This window comes from Naegleria gruberi (assembly GCF_000004985.1).
Source record: "Naegleria gruberi genomic scaffold NAEGRscaffold_5, whole genome shotgun sequence".
In the NCBI taxonomy this organism is placed as follows: domain Eukaryota; phylum Heterolobosea; class Eutetramitea; order Acrasida; family Naegleriidae; genus Naegleria; species Naegleria gruberi.
The window spans coordinates 378513-400249 of record NW_003163322.1 but is presented as its reverse complement, the minus strand read 5'-3'; the positions used below and the strand labels follow the sequence as shown (position 1 = coordinate 400249).

Genomic DNA, 21737 nt, shown 5'->3' with positions numbered 1-21737 from the left:
ACTAGTTTTTATAATTTATATATTTTATTAGATTGGTTGATTTAGAAGAGACCACCGAAACCCATTTCTTCTTCTTCTTCTTCTGGTTCTGGCTTCTTTTCTTCAACGGCAGCAGCGGTAGCTGGAGCATCAGTAGAAGCAGCAACAGCGGCACCAGATGAAGCTGATCCACCAATGTTGGACAAGATGTCAGAAACTGGGTGCTTGCTGAAGAATTTAGCGAAGACGGAAGGCCAGAATGGTTCGACGGTAACACCAGCAGCTTCAGTCAAAGTCTTGATCTTATCAGCAGTGATGTTGATACCTTCGTCGTGGAGGATGAAAGCAGCATAAGTGCAAGCCAATTCATCGACTTTATCCTTGGTGTAAGTGGATGGGAGCATTTTGAGATATTTTTTTCAGAAACAATTTTTAAAAAGTTGGGGTTGGCCTTGACGACTGGTAGTTTACAATGAAATATTTATTGCTGCTTCGCAACCCTACTAGGCAAAAGAAAACCATCACAACAGACACAAATATTGTTTGCTTTGGAGGCAAATACATTAAATATTCAACATGGAATTTGTAGTATAATTCGATATTGAACAAGTAAATTGTTCCTATTGCATATCATTTTCATAATTGAAGTTATTAATTATTATTGAAGACCTTGAATCACTCTAGGAAATACAATATTCATCACTGATGAATAATTATTTTCAGCAGACAAACATCGGGAAATGATGAAAAACAATTTTCTTACCATATTCTCCACAACTCCACATTGAAGAATAATATTTTAGGTTGATGAAAGAGGGATTGCATACAAACATCAAAAACTTGGTAACAGAACCAAAGTCCACTTGTATGAATTGAACTTGAAGTTATTCGATGGCTATTCAAATTAGCAGCACACATTCACTGTATTCATTGTTTTGGGGTTCATTAATAAGTGTGGTATTGAATAGTTTGTACATGAGGTCTGACCTATTTTCATTCGAAATGATGAAGTGAATACCATTTAGCAGAACAGCAATGCAAAATTGGCCCTTTTCAATTAATTCATTGCTGTGAATAGTAGGTTTACATGATCAAATTCAACCGGTGCAGGCCACCATTTATACAGTATTTCTCTTAATTAATATTTTACCTATTTGGGTATTGTGGATCATGTGTGTTATCAAAATGAATGGAATTTTTATGGGTGTGCACTATATCTAATTACTATTACAAGGAGTGGTGGCGTTGGTGGAGACTTGGTCAAACAACTGCAAAACAAAATTCACAACTCGAACCTTCTTTCCAATTTCAAGTTAGAAGAATCCTCTTTTTATACTAAACATTACTACTACTAGCCAAACAATGAAAGGAACAGTAATTGACTTTATTGATATGACAAATGTAGCAAAGATCAAGTCCCAAAAATCTTCATCTAAACATAACAAACATGACGAGAATGCACCTCCTCCAAGCTCATACAAAAGTAGAAGAATTCAAAAATCCCTTAGACATGACAATTTTCTTGTTAATTACTTTGTATTTTCTGGTTATGATTTACATTAAAGCTGATAGATAAACTTTTTCTTCTTCTTTTTCTTACTCTTAGAGTTGGTATTTACTCTCTTGATGGCACCCTCCTTGATGGCTCTCTTCACTTCAAATTCCTTCATTACATCTTCGTATCTGCCTTGCTTAAAGTGACGAAGAGTTGGAGCGTACTTGAGATCGGATTCAGTGAGAGTTTTAGTTTGCTCAACCTTTTGCTTAATCTTATTGAAACTTTCAGAGAAGGCAGAAACCATCTTGGCATCCTCTTCACTTTGCTTCTTTTTTTCACTCTTCTTTTGCTTGTTGGAGAGAATTTCGAGTGCTCTCTTCTTTGAGATTTCTTCCACACGTTTCATTTCCTCACCAAGATTTTCCATTGCAGTATCATTCCATGGCCCTGGAATCTTTCTGTGTTCAACTTTTTGGGAGATGAATTGTTCAACTGATTTGATAAAATGTTCCTCATTGAGTTCGACCAATCGACCACCAATTTTGATGAGAATTGGTGTCTTGGAGATGAATGAGAAGGCTAAACCTTCATTACCTGCTCTACCTGTTCTACCAACACGATGGACATAATCTTCTGGTTTGGCAGGAACATCATAATTGATAACACAAGGCAAATCAGGAACATCGATACCTCTTGCAAGAACATCAGTGGCAATTAGAATTTGACACTCTCCTTCTTCTTGACTTGAAAATGATTTGATGGCATTAGTTCTGAATGATAAACTCTTTTCCTTATGAATACCAACAGCTTTGTATCCTCTCGTGGCAAGATTTTGTGCCAATCTTTCAACCTTTTCTCTCGTTCTGCAAAATATGAGTACCTTCTTATCTCTCAAGGAACCTTTTCTCTTGAGAAGATAGAGCAGTAACTTGAATTTCATTTCCTTCTTGCTTACAGAGTACTTGATGTGTTTGATCTTTTCTGGAATACTAAATTCTTGATTCAAGTTGAAGAGGGCATGTGTTGGAGCAAATCTACAAATGAGATCCTCTACATCCTTGGTAAGAGTTGCAGAGTACATGGAAATTTGCATTTCATCTCTTTCATTACTTGGCTTTGGAAGGTGATTGTAAATATATTTGAGTTCTGGTAAAAATCCCATGTTTAACATTCTATCACACTCATCCAATACCAAATAACGAACATCATTCAACTTTAAATCGTCATCCTTCTTTAACAATTCCACAAGTCTACCAGGGGTGGCAATGAGAATATCCAAACCATTATTAATTGTTTTCAATTGTGTAATTTTAGAGGCACCACCAAATATCAAACCAATCTTGAATTGGAAATTTTCATCAATTCTCTCCTCTTGTTTCATGACTTGTAATGTATAATTCACATAGTTATTAATATGTTCAGAAACTTGTTCAGCCAACTCTTTAGTTGGACACAAAATTAAGCTGTAAATTTGTTTCTCTCCAGGTGGAGCCAATCTTCTTCTCATTCTCTCAGTAATTATTTTTTGAATTATTGGAAGAGAATAGGCAGCAGTTTTACCAGTACCTGTCTTTGCACTCGCAACAATATTACTCTTTTTCAATCCTTTTGGAATGGTACTATTTTGAATTTCGGTTGGTTCTGTAAATTTCATATAATGTACCAATGCTTTACAGATAGGTCCCATTAAATTGAGTTTGAGGAATTTTGAATAGGCTTCAGTAGCTTCTTTACTTTGAAGAAATGGATCATTGTGTTGTGAAGAGGTCTTCTTGGAAATACTTTTCACTCCTTCTTCTTCTTCTTCGTCATCTTCCAAAAGTGAGTGTGATGAAATACCTCTAGATTTCCCTTGCCTTTTCTTTTGTTGATCCAATCGAATCAATTCACTCTCCAAATACTTTTCCGAAAAGTCTTTGAGTGAACTTGTATTAATTGTAGAAAAATTAGAAACCACTTGACTAGTTGATCCTATTATTATACTATTATTATTCGCCACCATTCTAGGTCCACACTGTATCCAGCAACAAGTTGAACCTCTCTTCCGAAGTACTCCCTTCACAAACGAAGATGAAAGTTGATTCCGAAATGAGTTGAGCATTTTTTTTTCAATCAAAATTAAATTAGAAGCTAGAAATGAAATTTTTCATCATTAAATTGCAACAACAACAATTAAACCCTCTCCTTGATTCTGATAATTGTTCTGATCGGAATACCTCGATTATTATCATCATGAATTGAGGGAATTAATAACAACAATCAAAATGTTTGCAAGATTAGAAAAAAATGTTCAAGTTTCAACATCAAAAAAAATTCATTCATCAAAGTTGTTGTTCTTTTCTATTGTCGCAGCAGAAAGGGAGTAATAATAATATTTGTGGTCGGCAATATTATCCATATCAAAAACAACATCAACATAAAATTGTAACAACAAGAATCGGAGAAGGAATTGGATTTGAAAATTCAATTAGAAATTTCAAAGGAAATTATTATTTGGAAATATTCAAGAGTGCTATTGGTGCTATTGGAAGAGAGTTTCATTCATCTTGTTTAAATTTAAGAAAACCTACTGCTAAGAAATTAAGAGAAATGGAATTGGGAATTGATGGAAAAATTGATTTGAAAAATTTTGAAGGCTTGGAACAAATTTATAATACGAGTTATAGGAATACAATTGATTTTCTAACAGAAGATGCTATAATGAATCAAGAATTGGGAAAAGTAGATAAGAAAGAAGCCATTGCAAAGTTTTCACATGAGGAATTACAGAAATATTTCGTATATAACAACTTGTATGAAAAATTAGTAGAAAGTGCAGATACTAGATGTAAATATTGTTGGATGCATTTCAATCATTGCCTATGTGGAAAGCTGAAGCCATTTACATTTAATCCACATTGGGAAAAGGTGGTAGAATCTCAGACTGTTGACGTGAAAAAGATTGAACTCAATCTTCATTTACATTTTCTCATTCACAAGAAGGAGTTCCACAAGTCGACAAATAGTTGTAAAATTCTCTTGCACAGTGACCAAGCTCAAACAACGAACATGTACATTGAACAACATGATATGCATGAACATGCCATTGATAGTCTTGTTGAGATGACCAAACAACCATCGGCAAATCATTTTGCCTATGTTCTGTATCCGTCAGATGATTCCACAACAATAGGTGAAACATTACCAAAGGAATTGGATTCATTCTATTCCAATCTTAACAGTGCAGTGAAGGAAAGACTTTCAGATGTTAATGATTTCCATTTTCACATGTTTATTAGTAAGTTTTAAAATTCTTCTATCACAATTGATTTCAATCTCATTTTCTCAGTTGATGGTACTTGGAATGACGCAAGAATGCTCAATAGAAAAGAAAGCTTTAAAAATTTAAAGAGAATCAGAGTGGATTTACCAGAAGATTATAAATATGTGTTCCGTCTAGTACGTGCAGGAAAGGTAGAGGGAAGAATTTCCACTATTGAGGCAGTAATGCTTTTATTGAGAGAATTTAATACCATACTACATCAGAAATTGCACTCGAACAAAGTGGTATGACACTGAAAGAAAGTGAAACAGGAGAAAATTTTGAACCAGCAATTGAATCTGTTTATGAAAATTTAGAAACAATGATGGAAATTTCAGGTGTAAAATACAGACGTCACGGGTTGAAACAAAAATTGGAAACCAAGTATGGATATAAAGGGGGCGAGGATTAGAATGAGTGAATGGAAGATTGATTATATCCCACATTCAGGAGGAGTTGTTTTGTAGAGTTACAGAAATCATCAGTTCCACAAATAAGGAATAAACTATTCGACAAATTGCCAACCTTATCCTTCAAGTAGTCTTGATCCATTCTACCTGTACTATATCGCACATTTTTAGATGTATCACTTGCACTCTTGGCAATATCTTCTGGTGTTTCTCTACTGATTTTGTGTTCCACAATAAAATCAAAATTGTTGTTTGACACTTCCTTAGAAAGCTGCGTCAATTCCTTTTCAAAAATAGCGTCCTGTAATGTCTTGTTGCCATATAATAGAGTCATATTTTTCAATTTCATAATGGTACCTTCTTCTCTTTCTTTTGCAACATGCTTAATCATTTGATACATTGGAGTAATTCCACTTCCAATACAAATCATTATTAAATTATCACTATTGGTAATTCGTGTTGCAAAATCCTCCATTCCAAACGGTCCTCTTGCAGAAAGAACATCTCCAATTTTAATTTTGGCTAATCTTTGTGACATTTTTCCTTCTGGGTATAATTTGACAGTCAACTCAAAATATCCTCTATTATTCACATTTGTTGGAGTGTATTTTCGAACTAAAAGAGAATTTTCAGAAGTTTCATCTGGAAATGCAATTTGAATATGTTGACCTGGCTTTAGAGGAAGATATTCTCCAATTACTGGTAATTTCATTGTGAATACTTTTGTGTCATGTGTAATATTCTGAACCAGCATGACCTTATAATTCATAAATAATGATGTTGATACGACAGCCATTGGCTTCTTTTCCACTTCTACTTGTGTTTTAACTGGTTCCTTAAATCCACTCGAACGATTCTTCATATTATACGGATTAACTTGTTCCACTTTTCCAGAAGGTATCGAAAATGGAGACAATAAGTTATTTGGAGAAGTGACAGGTACTGCCGAATTGGCTGACAAATTTCTTCTATAACTCGATGATGATGGAGCTTGAGCCAATTCTCCAACCTTGTATCGTTTAAGAATATTCCTAGCCTTTGGACTATGAAACATGGCTTCAAAATCACTCGTACAATCTTTTCCAGCACTCTTCATCATCAGAGGAACACCTCCGGGATGTTCATTCAAATAGTGAGTCACATCATAGACCAAACCATGACAAATCATCCAACAATCTTGTTCCGTACAGTGCTCAGCAACCTGTTCTCTGGTAAAGTATTTAGTGGCGCCACTATCATTCTCCGTCGATGATGGAGAAGAAGAATTTGATGTTGTTGGAACGAGTGGCATGGACCGTGATTTGGGTGGAAACATTTTTTTTGATGTTTTATTAATAAATTGTTATCAACTACGGTTTTCCATTTTCCTAAATAGTGAGAAGAATCATTGAGAATCAATCAATTAATGGAGTGTTCATATGTTGAAAGAATGGATTGGGAGAATATTGTTGAGGAAGAGGGTTTAAAATGTTTGTGTTTCGTCTCTTCTTGTTGTAAAGATGATTGAGTTCTTGTCGGATGATCTTCTTACTAGGACACTTTGCATGACCATGGAGGAGGATTGGGGAGTGCCAAGAAGATTCTTTGGTTCGATTGTTATTGAGGGACATTTGAGATCTGTAATCTTGACTCTATATAGTTGACCAAGCTCATCACCAAATAATAAACTTAGCATGTCCTTGTCCTCTCTTTCTAACCTTAATGCAAGAATGGAAGTAATCACCCTGTGGATTGGTAAATTAATAATAATCTTTCCATAATTTGCAAAGTTATCATTTGAATAATAAATGGAAAAGTAATCAATTCCAGAAATTGCAATTACCTTAACAGTTTCCCTGTCTATTAACAAGTCGCAGAATGATAATGCACAAGCACATGAATTGATTGCAATACATTTGATAGTTTCAATCTCTGAGGTTACACTTTCTAACGTTCTCATTGTTGTCAACCTACACACTTGCAATACACCATCCGTTCTTGCAATATACAGCAATGAAGAGTTCGTATTTGAGCTCCCAATAACCATCATGGTATTAGATTCTTCCTTAACCTTTAAGATTCCAATAGATTTGTGGCCCTCAAAATTGGGAAATGGTTGATGGGCAACAAGTAATTGATCCTGATTGCTTAACATCAATGTGAATACATGGAGACTGCCATCATAACATCCAACTATAATACTATTCATAATGAGATTACTACCTCTAAATTGATTCACATCAAGACAAGAGACATTACTAGAAGATGGAACCAGAAATGATTCGATTTGATTAAACACTCGAATATTGTCATTCAAGCCTTCTAATAGAATAATCAACATATTGTCTGATCTTGCAAGAATCATCAATCTTCTATTAGAAATCAATCCGAAAGCACACGAAACATATCTAAAGCCTTCTCCTTCCTTCAGCCTCAACAAATAGCCATCCCTATTAAAATTCTCTACAATTACCTTTCCATCCGAATAGCATTTACAAATCAATTCATTCTCACAATTCGAAAGTGAACAATCAAGCCTTGGTATTTTAATACTCGATGATGAAACAAATTGATCAGTAGATTCTTTGAGAGAATTACACAAACATGAAATGTAAGGAAGATGTGATTTCATTTTTTTTTGAGGGAAAGAATTGAGTGGCAACAAGACCACCACATTTTCATCTAAACTTTGAGAATTTTGGCGGGAATGATCTTAATACATAAGAGACCCATTGTTGAACAAATGAAAGAATTACTATTCCAAAGCATACAACCAACATTTAAGATGAAAAAATCTTTCAAAAATCTATTGAAATTCACAATCATCAAAAATTATCCAACCCACCTCAACCAATCACTCAATCACAAAACATGAAGATTTTGGCCTTTGTTGTTGCCCGAATCAAAAAAGCGACATGCTCGATGCGTCCAAAACGAGTGAACTGTAAAAAAAATGTCCCTTCAAACTTTGCAGAGTTTCAGGAGCAACAAGTCGCAAACAGTCTTGCTGATGAGCATGATGGTGGGTGTGATGGTGGTGTGTTGTTGCTTGGATGTTGTATTGGGAGGATTGCAATCAGTAAAATTATTACAAGTACAGATGGTATCGAGACATTGTGATAGAACAACAATTCATGAGAATGATTTTGTTCCGACAGACCCATTCAATTGGTATGATGTGTTTGGATTGAAGGAGGGGCAGTTAACTGGACTTGGACAACAACAATGTAATCACATGGGAAATGTATTGTATGGAAGATATTTGAATGAATCATCTAGTTCTAGAATTGATGGAATTTCAACCAATTACAATCAAACAATGTATTATTTTAGATCGACAGATGTTGATAGAACAATAATGTCAATTTGGAGTGCTTCTATGGGATTATTTAAACAAGGAACTGGATATCAATCAATTGTTAATCCTTCTGAACCATCTCTTGGATTTGCATTACCTAATGGAACACAAGCTATTCCAATTCACTCTGAATCGAAACCACTTGATGCTACGTTGAGAGGTTTTGAATTATGCAACAGCGTCGAACAACGTACCAAAGATGTTATCAACACTCAAGAGTATAAGAATACCATTAGCAAGTATAGAACTTTTATTGATGATTTATACAAGATTACTGGTTGGAGTGGTAGACCAGATACTGATTTACATATTTTGTTTGATTTGTTGCAAACTCAATATTCTCACAAAGTATTGAAATTACAATGGGTTATTGATAATTGGTCAACTTTGGAGAGCTTGAGAAACGAATTATTGAGATTGAATTTCAGCTATTATGTGATGGGAAGGGAAGGAATGAGTATGTTCAATAAGAATTTACTCAAAGTCATGCACGAAAAGAAGGACAAGTATGTGCACTATAGTGCTCACGATTCAACCATGTAAGTAGCAGCAATATTCATCATCAATTTTCGAATGTTTCAAATTTCTAGTCAAGCAATTTCTGGAAGCTTGAAGCTTGTAAATGATTACCAACAAATGGGTGGTCATCCACCATATGGTTCCAATTTAGGATTTGAGTTGCATCTTATGAGTGATGGTTCAAAGGCAGTAAGATTAGTTTACAACCACGGATACGATGATGATAGTTTTACACCACTCACTTTGAAGAGTTTGGGCTGTCCAGATGAATTTTGTCCACTTACCACTTTTGAAAAGGTCCTTAAAGCCAACTCTATTGTAGATGATTGGTGTCTAGTTTGTGGAAACTATAATTTGGAAGTTTGCTCTGGTAAATACGAACGTGGAAATGCAGAAGTAACAACAGCATTCATTGTTATCACTCCAGTCCTTGTGGTCACTAACATTATCACATTATTTGCCTTCATCTTCTTTTATTTAAGATCCAGACAAAGAAAGTATGCCTACGGCTCTCTAAATAATTAAACTCACTCTTTTTGCTGACCTTGTAACACAGTTCAATAATACATGAATACATGTGTGTTTGTTCCATGGAACATGAAACTGTATGTTCACAACAAACATGTCAACCAAAAAAAAGTCACCAATTAATGGAACGTAATATTGCCAAAAGAAATTCAAATCAGTACATGGCTACCAAAATGGCATCAGTTTCAATTGTGTTCACTAGAGGGTGGGACATTCCATAAATCTAAAACTAAAAAAACAACAAAACTTTGTGGTATCCAACACATGACCCAAAAAGAAAGAGATGAGGATCGCAATGCAAAGGACGACTCAAAGAATGACAAGGGAGTGATAGTTGACTTGGAGTTAGACGAGGATCAAGGACATGCTGTTATTATTCATCATGACCACCAAACTCCTCCAACAACAACAACTTCAACAGCAGTGGCCACTACACAAATTCTCACATCTATGAATCAGCTGCAACAAGAACAAGAACCAACAACAAGAATACAACAATCAAACAACTCTCTGATGCAACCACCTTCAATGGTGGCGTTTCCATCAGCAGTTTCCGTGATTAGCTCCAACAATTCAACCTTTGAAAGCAACAAAACAATTGTTGGTGGAGCACTATCAATCATTTCAGACTTTGATGATAATAATTACAAGGCACTCAAAACTGTGAAATTGACACACGACTTGCAGTATGCAGAACACAAGAAGAGGAAGAAGAATTTAATGGAGAAGAAGTATATTTGGGTGCTATTGACCATTGCTAGTGTTTTTGGAGGAGTGGTGGCCTATGTGCATGATTTAATATTGAGATATATGTTTCAAGGACGGATAACAATTGTAGAACAAATTGATTCTTCCTTATTTGGAGTTCGATTACTAGTTTGGATTATTTTCAATTTATTTTTCATTGTAATTACATTATTGATGGTTGTATTGATTGCACCATCAGCAGAGGGCTCAGGAGTATCCCATATTAAGGCAATTTTGAATGGAGCCGAATTGAAAGATGCCATGAGTTTACAAACATTTATTGTAAAACTTGTAACTGTGGCCATGGTTGTTGGATCTCAGATGGTTTTGGGTAAAATGGGTCCAACCATTCACATTTGTACAATTTTCATATTGTACTTGATTAAATTGAAGATTTTCAAACCAATTGAAAAATCAAAACGATTGAGACAACAATTAATTTTATGTGGAGTTGTAAGTTTTTCAATTTATTTCACATGACTTGACAATTATGATAGTCAATTGGAGTTGGAGCTGCATTTGCAGCACCTTGTGGAGCAGTTCTCTTTGCAGTTGAATTAGTGGGTGGTTATTATTCAATGAGAACTTATTTCAAAGCTTTTTTTGTGGCAACATTGAGTGCTGTTGTTTCAAGGTCGCTCAACTCTATCATTACATTGAATATTGATTATGAAACTTATTGGGATATTCAGATAGTCAATCCTGCATATACTTCATTTGAAATTCTCTTATTTGCATTGTTGGGAGTATTGATTGGAGTGATGGGAATAGTTTTCGTTCAAATTAACATTTTCCTGATGAAACTCAAAGATAAATTTGGAAGTTTAATTTTGTGGATGGATTTGACAAGTAATTTGACAAGTAAGCAACGAATTTTCAAAATATTTGAGAATAAGATTATTCTTACCATTGTGTTTAGTATACTGACAAGTATACTGAGCTACCCAGATTTATTTGGCAAATTCACTTCACTCTCCTATGGAAATCTCTTTAAAGATTTGATGAGTACGAAAAGTCTTTCCCTAGAAAACAATTGGTTTACCAATTCTCCAACAGAAGTATTCGAATCCTTATTCATCTTACTAGTCATCAAATTCTTCCTCATCATTTTCACAATTGTCCTTCCAATTCCAGGCGGCTCCTACAATGGCATTATTTTACTAGGCACCATTGTTGGACGAATCATGGGTGAAATCATTTCCATACTCGCACCAAATGGTTTTCCCTACTTGTTTGGCATATACGAAACTGAGAAACAACAATTCCTACAACCTGGAGCTTATGCATTCGTTGGTGGAGTGGCAAGTGCTGCCTGTGTTACTCAATCCTATTCAGTAGTTGTAATATTTCTCGAAATGGCAGGAGGAGGGGCCCATATTCCATCTCTCATTGCAAGTGTCATTGCACTGAGTATTACAAAATACTTTTCATTGGGCATGTATAATATTGTAATTGATTTGAGAGGGTGGAATGCCATGTTGGAACAGCAAACTGATTCAGATGAGTTGAAACTTGTGACTATTATGAAACCCTTTGATGAGATGGAGTTTATTCTGGAGGAGGAAGTTTCGTTTGAAGTGATGGAGTTTATATTGGAAAAATTGAAAAGCTCAACTGTTGAAATTATTCCAATTATCAATAATAGAAAGGATTTGATTCTACTTGGAAAGGTTTCAAAGAATTCCCTCATTGAACAATACTTGAAAAAGAAGGAAATTGTTGAAAGGAATGAATTATCTGAAAATCAACAAGAAACTGACAAGACGAAACGAGATTTCACCAACCAGAAACGATCTCTTCTCATTGACTATCAAAGTTGTGATGTAGTTTTAAGTGAATCGAATGATGTCCACACAGCTCATCAAATTCTCTATCAGAATACTCATTTAGATTCATTGTTTGTGTGTTGGAAAGGTAAATTATTGGGAGTTGTGGAGAGGAGAGCTGTGAAGAGTTCAATTTTATCGAAAAAACAAAAGAAGGAATTGTTTATTTATAATTTGTATTAAATTTGAGATGTGATTACAGACAGTTATTAGAGTTGGTTTATTTTCAGGTTGTGTGTTGTAGGAATGTCAATAACTTTCGAATAAAATTTCTTATTGAGGTTTCTGCAATAAACAATTTGATTTGAATCACAATAAATTATTTATTAGAGAATTATAAGTTTAATCACCATGTGATTCTTTTTGGAAAGTAAGGGAAAACTAGTTTAGTTTCCTTTCTCCATTGATCATCACCCAACAACAACTCAATAAACATTGTCAAATTCTAACTAAATAGCAATAAGAACTCTCCAACGAAACTTCAGAGTTGGCATTTGTTGGACATTTAAAAGATTCTCCAACTTTCTAATAACATCTGAGAGATACACTCTCACGACCATAAATTGGCAATGACTCATCAAAATGGACAATAAAGCGAATGGCCAAAGTATGTTTGGAGAGACTGCCTGATTATGATGTTTTCATAAACAACAAGAAGAAAATATGTCGACAAGTATTCTAATCAATTCGAATAACAGTTTCGTATACTTGTTAATTAGCATCCTATTCTTCGTCAGCATGATGACAAAAGTTCAAGCCGAATCTTCATCATCCTTTTCTGTTAGTAAATTAAAATATCCGACATATGAATGTTTAGACCTGCCGCCGGTTAACCAATTCTATTATCCTAAACTATATGCTTTCGACACTAATTACTTGGATTATTGCAATGAACATGAAAATGATGAAATTAATTGTCAAGAATTATTGTGTTCGAAACCATCATCTTTTTATTCGAATCTATGGGATTTGAATAACAAGACACAAAGAAGTCAACTCGATTCGGTGATGAATTATTGTTTATATTGTGAGAGATCAGACTTTAGGGAGAATTTGCAGAATTGTAGTTTATTTGGTGGAAATAATTATTCGAAAGTATTGAATTTGTTGAATACTCATTGTAATGGAAATGATCAAGCAGCACCAGTGAAGAGTTTGGCAATGTTTGATTCATCGTTTATTGTAACAGAATTATTCAAGAGGGACTATTTAAATTATCTTTCGAATAATAATTTACTGGACTCGAATACTACAAAAGATACTTATATGAAAGTGGCCAATCTTACAACAATATTCAAGTATTATATGGATTCTATATGGAATTCTGATTCAGCTTCTTGGAAATCAACCATGAATTTACCTTTCAATTGTTGGTGTAATTATCAGAATTATGACAATTCGTATTTTGGATTTACATGCAGTGATTTCTATCAGGATTATCAAACAGCTTTCGTCTATCGATATTCTGTCATTGTTTTCACTCTGATTTATGCTTCGCTCTTTGTAATTTTACTTTTATTCATTTCCATTCCAAGAATTGCTGAGAGAATTCTCACACTAAAGAAGAAACTGAACAAACTGAATGTGGAAACATACAAGAAGGTACTATTCTCAATTAGGCATATATTTGATATTGTGAGTCATCCAGTTTTTTGGTTGTTGTTGGCAGCAACTTGTGGAACGATTGAGAATTTTCTCAGATTTATCTTTAATTTCAATTCTCTGAAACCATTCTTTGATGTTTACTTTTCTGGATTGTTCAGAGCATTGACTGCATTGTGTTGCTTGTGTGGATATAGTTCTTTGGTTATTTTGTGGTCTCACATCATTGATATTTCGAATAGAAAGGATGGAAAGCAAGGTCTCTCACTGTACAATAAGATTATTCTCTCGATCTTTTATTCTTGCTTGATAGTTTCAATAGTCATTGCCTTGATTGTTTTTGTTGCCACTGGTAATTATGGTTATGCTTACATTGTATTGTCATGTGCTGGTTTAGTTTACATGATGACCTTTACTATTGGTTTCTCGTTTTATGGTGTGAAAATTTTGGTGACCTTGAGAAAGATGGACGATAGACCAGTATTTGAATATCGTTTCACCAAGTTTATTCTTGGTGTGACAGTGATTTTCATCATTACTTGGATTGTTGTCTTGTTGTGTCTGATTACCTATTCATTTGGATTTGATGTGATTGGATTATTCTTTGGAATAACAAGAAATATTTTCCTAGATGCTTGTATGGTGGTTATTGTTGCATTTTCATCTTACATGACCTTCAATGTAGATGCCTTCGAGATTATTTATGGTGAAAGAGCTTCAAAATGGGCCAATAACTTTTTCACAAGTCAATCGAGTAATGATGATGAAGAGAAACCAGCAGATATCCTAAAAACACCAAGAAGAAACATTCCACCTCCAGCTTCTACCAGTACCACAGAGGTGGCAACTGAACCACCAACAGAACCAGTGATGGTCTAAATTATTTGTAATTTAATCCTAGGATGTATCATATTGTAATAACAAACCACTACCTCGAAAAGAGTCTAAGTATAAATTAAGGTAATGAAATATTATTTTCAATCAACAAATTAAATGGTTGATTATTCTCATTCCTAAATAAAGTATTTAAAATTGCAAAACACTTATGGAAAAGATCTCTAGAATTAATTTTCAAACGTGCTTGTCCATTTTCTTCCAAATAACTAGCCAACTTGGCACATGTCAAATATTGAAGTCCCAATAATGGATAAAATGGTGGGTAATACTTTTCAAAATATTCCAATGATTCAATTCCAAATTCGTAGGCCTTCTTAAAATCTGACAAGTCTACATTCAAGTGAGTGAGAGAATTCAGAGCAATGCCCATATAAATTTCATGAAATAGAGATGGACTAGATCTTTTCTTTGAAACAATTCTTTGGAAATAATTAACTGCCTCTTGTAAATCTGTTTGTAGTGAAAATTTAGAAAGTTTTGCATCGATAATATTACTTACTTTGATTCTTTCTGTGCTCATTTGCTATTGATATCATCTTGTCAACATTTTCATTCACTTCCTCATTACTATTAAGGCATCTAGGACAAGTACAAGTGAAATGATACTGTTCCTTCAATTTCTTCTGTCTATTAGCTGTTAAATCCATGAGGTCGACATAATTAATTGTCAGTGGTGTTCCCTCCTCAAGCAGCGATGAAGGATTTAAAATCCTCACATACAAATTCTTATCTGAATCGAATAAAATTGCACAATTTGGAACACAACTATGATTAAACATGGAGGCTTTCAGGTAAATTCCAGACCCTATGGCATTCATTTCCTCATTGCAAATTGAGAATGTATTTCGTTGTAATTTCAATAGCAGCAAGTAGATGAAATCCAAATCTTCCTTCCTATTATCAAGAAAAGAACTCGACAAATCAACATCCTTCACATAATCTGCAAATAATATAGCCAACTTGATGAGATTATCTTCAACCTTCTCATCAGATGAAGATGAAGGAGCAAGATTTTGAATCATTTCAAATTGTTTCTCATCCGAACATGATAGGAAACATTTTAACAGTAATCGAATCGAGTTGGTTACTTTTGGATGCGTTGCAAGTGCCTTACATTCTTTCAAATGGTGATCGGAATGCTTTTAAATTAATATTTAATATTCAATTAATTGGATAAACAATTATTAGAGATGATAACTTAAGAACAAAACTTACATAACAATTCATGGAACAATAATGAGAGACTTTACAAGCCTTGCATCGGGAGAGTTTGATATTAGCCTTGAAGCAATAATTACAGCAGTGTGTTCTTTCCCGATCATCAATAATAAAACAGAAAGGCTTTTCGTGGAGAATTAATTTTCCAAATGAAGTTGTAGATGATGAAGCAACAACTTCATAGTACCTTCCCACCTGATCATTTTGCTTGAGTTGTATCAGAGAGGACAATTCCTTGCTGTTTGTTTGTGAAAGCATTTTTTGTTTAACGGCTAGTTTTTTAATAATCAAACAAAATATCAAGAAGATGAAGCAGCTTTGATACTAAACTCATCACTTTTGTTAATAATATGTCTGATTGATTATTTGCGTGTTTTAATGTATGATGAGAAATAAAACAAAAAATGTTTCTAGAAATCATGAGTCTTCCAAATGAAATTATCTTTAAAATTCTAGCAGAATATTTACCCATTCATCACAACTCCACTCTTCTACTTCTCAATCAACAAATTCACTCACTACTACTCCATCACGATGGTTTATTTTGGCTCTTTTCCTTGGAGAAATTGATTCACCAAGAATTGCAGCAACAACAATCAAGTAGTAGTAGTATCAACAACTTATCGGAAGAAGAAACTCTTCTGCACGGATGCCTTCTTCTCCAGATGGAACAAACTAAACATCTACCAAGAAGAGGAAGGTTTGATATTTTTGCAAATTGCTACCTGTATCGTAATATTACCATACAGAAGGAGATTATAAGATATGGAAGATATTTGGATAATTGTTGGATCAAGTCAATACATTGAAATCAAAGAGAACTAATAGAACTAATCAGGAAAGGAATCAAATTGCACTCAAATGTTGCAAGTTGTTGAAGAAGAATATTAACAAGAGAAGGATACAAATGAAGATTACGAGCATGTTTATTGAAATCCAAATGAAATACTTTGAATTCTATTTGAATCGTCACGAACAAATGCAATTCAAAGAATTTAAAAGGCATTGGGAAAGAATCCTTGAGTATGTCTCTTCACAACCTTACTATTTCAGAACGGCACAAATTTTGAACATGCCCATTGTTCATCCACGGACTACACTTGAGAATCACTATTTCAATCAAATGCAAAATTTTCTTTATCGATTCAATCATAATTCATATGATATCGCGATTGAGAAGGGAGAAAATCCGATTGAACAGTTCTTTAATAAGCACTAAGGATCCTCAAACTCTGACCGAAATCTCTCAATTTTCTTACTTGAAGGTATGACATTTGGTGATGTTTCTTACTATTAAGGGTTGCATTTAGACGCATCAACAATAGAGATTTTCTTCTCTACATGGTATATCACTTTCTTAGGAAATCATGCAACCTTTTTTTCCTTCTCTCGTGTATTAACCTCAATGATCTATTATTTTCAACAGAGAGTGTAAATCTTTGTTATTAGGTATATATTAGGTATAGTACCTGCAAAATCTAATATTATGGAGGTCCATATTGAAAAGTGGCAAAAAACATTAAGATTGTCTAAGGACTTACTTATTTGAACCTTGCCTCCAATTCAAATGCCAAAGGGTATAGACCATTTTTGATAGGGGAGATACTTTGGTCGTTTGATGTTGTTCTATCTCCCACCAAGAATCATCTACAAGAGGCCAAAATGTGAGTTATTTCCTTAAATTTGCATTGCGCACTGCACCAAGCAGGTCTAATAAGAGCGTAATGCTCTACAGAGTTTTGGTAAAACCAAACAGAAAAAAAAGTTTTCTTATCCACTCTACAATTTGTTCAAGTTGTTGTTGTATCCAACAGTGCCATTAGTATAATTGAAGTACTTCAAACATTAACAGTCGCCATACATTAGTGAGATTGCAATCTCTCTGTTTGCCTTAAATAATACTCTGTGTAAATAATATATATCAAAAACAACATGTCCAAGACAGTATTGGAAAACATTAGTGAAATGCCTGCTTGTGTTCCTTCGGTGGGTGGCTATTCCGCCCTGATAGAGAAGGCCATACAGACAACACGTGCTCAGGAAGGAACATCTATTCACCTTAACATGTACTATACAATTGATAATAACCTTATCAATACAATGATTATACAAGCCCTAGAAAAGAATCAGTTGGAGGTGATCAAATTTCAACAACGTTACTATGAATCCATATGTGAATCGGTAGAGACCTTGGAGAAATGCAACAAGCAGATACTGTTCTCAAGAAGAAAATCAGCTCCACGTTATCCCAACCAGAGAAGAGTATCCATGAGAATGAGAAATAGAGATTTCAATGGATTTCAATTAACAGATGTAACCAAAGATGCAGGTGAAGCAATAGTGATGGGGCAAAAAATCCTCTTTACATTCAATATCATTAGATTTACCATTCATCACTCTGAACAATATAGAACTCTGATCGATATGATTTTCTTGGGTGATGTTCTGTATACGAGTGTTTGCTGTGATAGATACAAGAGTTTGGAGAATATGGTCGTTCCACTCGATCAATTACTCAACGAATGGAAACAGAGATCAGTCAGCAATGCTCCTTCTGAAGTGTACAAGAAGGATTTTCTTCCCCAAATGAAAAATCAATACGACACTGTATTCCATTTCAGACCAAATCCAACTCTCACAACCAAGTTAATTGAAAAGTTTGAGAGTGGTTGTACAGTTGAAGAGTTTGAAATTTTGAGTAGAATTTGTCAATGTGTACCATTGAAAACTATTTACGATTTCAAATCTCTCGTTTCCAAGCTTAAAATACTCAAAAATAGTAATTTTATCTCCCAAGTTTTCTATCCAATCGAGTTGACTCTTCGTTTCCTTACAGTTTGCCCACTGACAGACTTTTTTGGTACCAGTAGCATGCTCAGACTCTACTTGCCAGCTTACTTTGGTAACAAGATTGCTAAGAGACAACTCATCGAATTGTGTGAGGAGTATGAATTTACAGTTGAAACCGATCACTTTATGGATGCTCACGAATACTCATTCTGTTCCAACTTTCTCCCAAAGAATGCCCTCTCCAACATTTATTGTGCCAGTAAATATATGGGAGATGATGCTAGGGAGATTTGTACCTATGTCTTTCGTTATTGGACCAATCATAGACACGAAGATATGATTCAATTGTTAAAGAAGGCGTTTAGAATACTCAATTTAAATGTTAATCCAATCCCATTCCTGAATGAGTGGAGAGCCATCTGCTGTTATCTTTATGCCTTCCTGGAAAAGGATAAGGACAGTGTTGAATATCTTAAAAGTATTGACTCTCCCCTCTATTATCACTATTTGAGTTTGAACTCATCTCAACCATGTAAATACAGAAAGGAATCTCTCAGAAGGGGTTTAATAGAAGATGGAGTTAATGAAGTCATGAACTGTTCAGACTCTACCAACTTTGCTATTAAACACCATCATGTAGATCGTTTATCATTTGGCAATGAAGAGTGGGTATCTCACATGATCTCTCACAATGAAGACGATGTAGATTATGAACACTTAGTAAATCATGAACTGATTGCATGTTGTTAATAATATTCAATTCAATTCTTTTTCTTTTACTAATAACTCATTCTCTTTCCAATTATAATACTACGGAGTTAAAATCTGCAATTTGATTTGTGTGATGGAAAGGAGCTTTCAAAATTAATACTTCCTCATTTTCTCCAAACTGTAAGAAAACTCAATTTTAAAAAAAATGTCTGCACAACCTAATGCTGCTTCTTCATCATCTTCAGTCCTAGTTGGAGGAGGAGTATCGGAATTGGATAATGTAAGCAAAGATAACAATTTTTTGGATAACAATTAATATTTATTAAAAAAATAGATTAAATTTGCTCCGAATAAGAGATTTGTGTTTAGAAATTGGGCCAACATTTACAAATCCAAACCAACCTTTGTACATCATCCAAAGAGTGAAGAGGAAATTCAAACCATTGTCAAGGTTGCTAATTTTAGAGGAGAGAAAGTAAAAGTGATTGGTTCTGGACATTCACCATGTGATATTTCACTCACAAATGGTCACATGATCATTCTGGATCAATATTCAAAGATTATTAGTGTAGATAAGGAAAAGTTGACTGCAAAAGTTCAAGCTGGTACAACCATCGAAACTATTAATGCCGAATTGTACAAGAATTACAATATGGCCATAGCAGTTTTGGGATCCATTTCATTCCAAACTATTTCTGGCATTATTTCTACTGGTACTCATGGAACTGGTATTAATTTTGGATGTTTGCCAACCTTTATTGTGGAAATGGATATTGTTTTACCATCAGGTCAAGTTGTGACTGTTAAAAAGGGAGATGAGGATTTCGATGCCTATGTTTGCTCATTGGGATGTTTGGGTATCATTTCAACAGTTACCATTCAATGTGTTGAAGCTTTTGCATTAACTCAAGTTCAGGAACCATCAACACTTACAAAAGTTTTGGAAAATTTGGATTCACTCATTCCTAGCTCAGATCATTGGAGATTTTGGTGGTTCCCACACACAACCAATGATAAGTGTATCACTACAAGTGCCACCAGAAGCTTGATTGATAGCAAGACATTTGTTGGTGATTCAGATAAGATTACATTCTTTGGCAGAATTCGTAACTTTTTTATTGATAGACTGGTTGGATTTTATTCACTCGAATTTGCTCTCTTTGTTTCCAAGTTTATTCCTTCCCTTATTCCTATGATTAACAATACTTGGTTTAATTTATTATTCAGTTCTAAAACTCAAGTTCATGATGTCAGCTTTAAAGTATTCAATTTTGATTGCCTATTCAAGCAATTTGTCAATGAGTGGTCCATTCCAATTGAGAATACTAAAGAAGCTCTCCTGAGACTTAAAAAAATGATTGAAGAAAAGAAATATAAGGTTCACTTCCCAGTTGAGGTTAGATTTGTAAAGAGGGATGATGTTTGGTTGAGTCCATGTTATGGTAGAGATAGCTGTTATATTGGAATTATCATGTATAGACCTTATGATTTCACTATTCCATACCAAGAATATTTTGCTGAATACAATAGGATCATGTTAGAGTTGGGAGGAAGACCTCACTGGGCCAAGTTGGATTGGAAACTTGATTCTGAAGATCTCTATCCAAAATGGAATGATTTTAAGAATTTGAGACGAAAGAATGATACAAACAACATTTTGATGAATGACTATTTGGAAAGATTGAACCTGTAAAATTATATTGTGAAATAAAATTTTGAGTGTGAGAAAACATTTGTGAGAAGTAATTGTAGTAGTAATTGTTTATGATTCATTTGATATTTACAGTAAAAGTTCTTATCTAACTTTTTAAGGTTTATAACACATCCTTAATTTAAATAGAGTTCTGAAATATTTGAAATGAATCCAAATTGTTGATGACCAGTGAGACAGTATTTGCTGTGAGTGTTTACAAAAAAAATAAACAAAATGCTTCGATGCCCCACTCTTCAAATACTTATTTTGCTCGCACTGTGCCTTTTCTTTAACACAACAAGAGCGTACACTCAAACTCTAGAAAATTTAACAACACTGGAAAGAGTAACATTTAATTACACATATTTTGCAAAGTATTATGATGATTTCGGAGGGATTACAATAGTACAAGAGAATAATGAATGCGGAAAGCAAATGCCATGCTCTATGCAAAATCTTCTTCGGGTGGCTGCTATGCAAATCAATCAAGATGTCAAAAATTTAAATGTCAAACAATATGCAAGATTTGATATTAATATCGTCTTGATGAATAATTTTACAGAAAATCAAGCTAATTGTGGATTGCCATTTGATATTGATGATTCCCAGATTGATGTTGCAATATATTTTAATTTTCAATCAGAAAAAGTTGACCGAATGAATTATTATACATGTGGCAGG

The 21737-nt window shown here is 34.2% G+C and overlaps 10 protein-coding genes across 10 annotated transcripts; 5 read left to right on the top strand and 5 right to left on the bottom strand.

Moving 5' to 3' along the window:
• Nucleotides 1-5: 5 nt before the first annotated feature.
• On the bottom strand, nucleotides 6-396 carry NAEGRDRAFT_78273 (60S acidic ribosomal protein P1). The gene has a single exon (XM_002681573.1). The coding sequence runs from the start codon at nucleotides 381-383 to the stop codon at nucleotides 42-44; it is 342 nt and encodes a 113-aa protein (XP_002681619.1). The 5' UTR covers nucleotides 384-396; the 3' UTR covers nucleotides 6-41.
• A 1640-nt stretch (nucleotides 397-2036) lies between these two features.
• On the bottom strand, nucleotides 2037-3128 carry NAEGRDRAFT_852 (uncharacterized protein; the record flags this gene model as incomplete). The annotated part of the gene is made up of 2 exons (XM_002681572.1): nucleotides 2037-2816; nucleotides 2862-3128. Coding segments are annotated over 2 exons (1047 nt in total), but the record flags the coding sequence as incomplete, so codon positions are not given.
• A 938-nt stretch (nucleotides 3129-4066) lies between these two features.
• Nucleotides 4067-4765, top strand: NAEGRDRAFT_62951 (uncharacterized protein; the record flags this gene model as incomplete). Its single annotated transcript, XM_002681729.1, has 1 exon — nucleotides 4067-4765. One exon carries the CDS (start codon nucleotides 4067-4069, stop codon nucleotides 4763-4765), a length of 699 nt encoding a protein of 232 aa, XP_002681775.1.
• Nucleotides 4766-5061: 296 nt separating this feature from the next.
• Nucleotides 5062-6503, bottom strand: NAEGRDRAFT_78272 (nitrate reductase; the record flags this gene model as incomplete). The annotated part of the gene is made up of 1 exon (XM_002681571.1): nucleotides 5062-6503. The coding sequence occupies one exon, from the start codon at nucleotides 6501-6503 to the stop codon at nucleotides 5187-5189; it is 1317 nt and encodes a 438-aa protein (XP_002681617.1). The 3' UTR covers nucleotides 5062-5186.
• A 147-nt stretch (nucleotides 6504-6650) lies between these two features.
• Nucleotides 6651-7799, bottom strand: NAEGRDRAFT_62949 (uncharacterized protein; the record flags this gene model as incomplete). Its single annotated transcript, XM_002681570.1, has 1 exon — nucleotides 6651-7799. The coding sequence occupies one exon, from the start codon at nucleotides 7797-7799 to the stop codon at nucleotides 6651-6653; it is 1149 nt and encodes a 382-aa protein (XP_002681616.1).
• Nucleotides 7800-8115: 316 nt separating this feature from the next.
• On the top strand, nucleotides 8116-9593 carry NAEGRDRAFT_77227 (acid phosphatase; the record flags this gene model as incomplete). The annotated part of the gene is made up of 2 exons (XM_002681728.1): nucleotides 8116-9064; nucleotides 9116-9593. Coding segments are annotated over exons 1-2 (1247 nt in total), but the record flags the coding sequence as incomplete, so codon positions are not given.
• Nucleotides 9594-9836: 243 nt separating this feature from the next.
• On the top strand, nucleotides 9837-12431 carry NAEGRDRAFT_78270 (voltage gated chloride channel; the record flags this gene model as incomplete). The annotated part of the gene is made up of 2 exons (XM_002681727.1): nucleotides 9837-10772; nucleotides 10817-12431. 2 exons carry the CDS (start codon nucleotides 9837-9839, stop codon nucleotides 12326-12328), a joined length of 2448 nt encoding a protein of 815 aa, XP_002681773.1. The 3' UTR covers nucleotides 12329-12431.
• A 1636-nt stretch (nucleotides 12432-14067) lies between these two features.
• Nucleotides 14068-16120, bottom strand: NAEGRDRAFT_78268 (SET domain-containing protein; the record flags this gene model as incomplete). The annotated part of the gene is made up of 3 exons (XM_002681569.1): nucleotides 14068-15094; nucleotides 15144-15783; nucleotides 15860-16120. The coding sequence occupies 3 exons, from the start codon at nucleotides 16118-16120 to the stop codon at nucleotides 14703-14705; spliced, it is 1293 nt and encodes a 430-aa protein (XP_002681615.1). The 3' UTR covers nucleotides 14068-14702.
• A 1502-nt stretch (nucleotides 16121-17622) lies between these two features.
• NAEGRDRAFT_78267 (uncharacterized protein) lies at nucleotides 17623-19403 on the top strand. The gene has a single exon (XM_002681726.1). It carries the CDS (start codon nucleotides 17795-17797, stop codon nucleotides 19400-19402), a length of 1608 nt encoding a protein of 535 aa, XP_002681772.1. The 5' UTR covers nucleotides 17623-17794; the 3' UTR covers nucleotide 19403.
• Nucleotides 19404-19568: 165 nt separating this feature from the next.
• Nucleotides 19569-21056, top strand: NAEGRDRAFT_62943 (uncharacterized protein; the record flags this gene model as incomplete). Its single annotated transcript, XM_002681725.1, has 2 exons — nucleotides 19569-19643; nucleotides 19698-21056. 2 exons carry the CDS (start codon nucleotides 19569-19571, stop codon nucleotides 21054-21056), a joined length of 1434 nt encoding a protein of 477 aa, XP_002681771.1.
• Between the last annotated feature and the right edge of the window lie 681 nt (nucleotides 21057-21737).

Bases quoted from the DNA above. Each gene is read 5' to 3' on its own strand.
- NAEGRDRAFT_78273 (XM_002681573.1), bottom strand. From the start codon at position 383: ATGCTCCCATCCACTTACACCAAGGATAAAGTCGATGAATTGGCTTGC.
- NAEGRDRAFT_78267 (XM_002681726.1), top strand. From the start codon at position 17,795: ATGTCCAAGACAGTATTGGAAAACATTAGTGAAATGCCTGCTTGTGTT.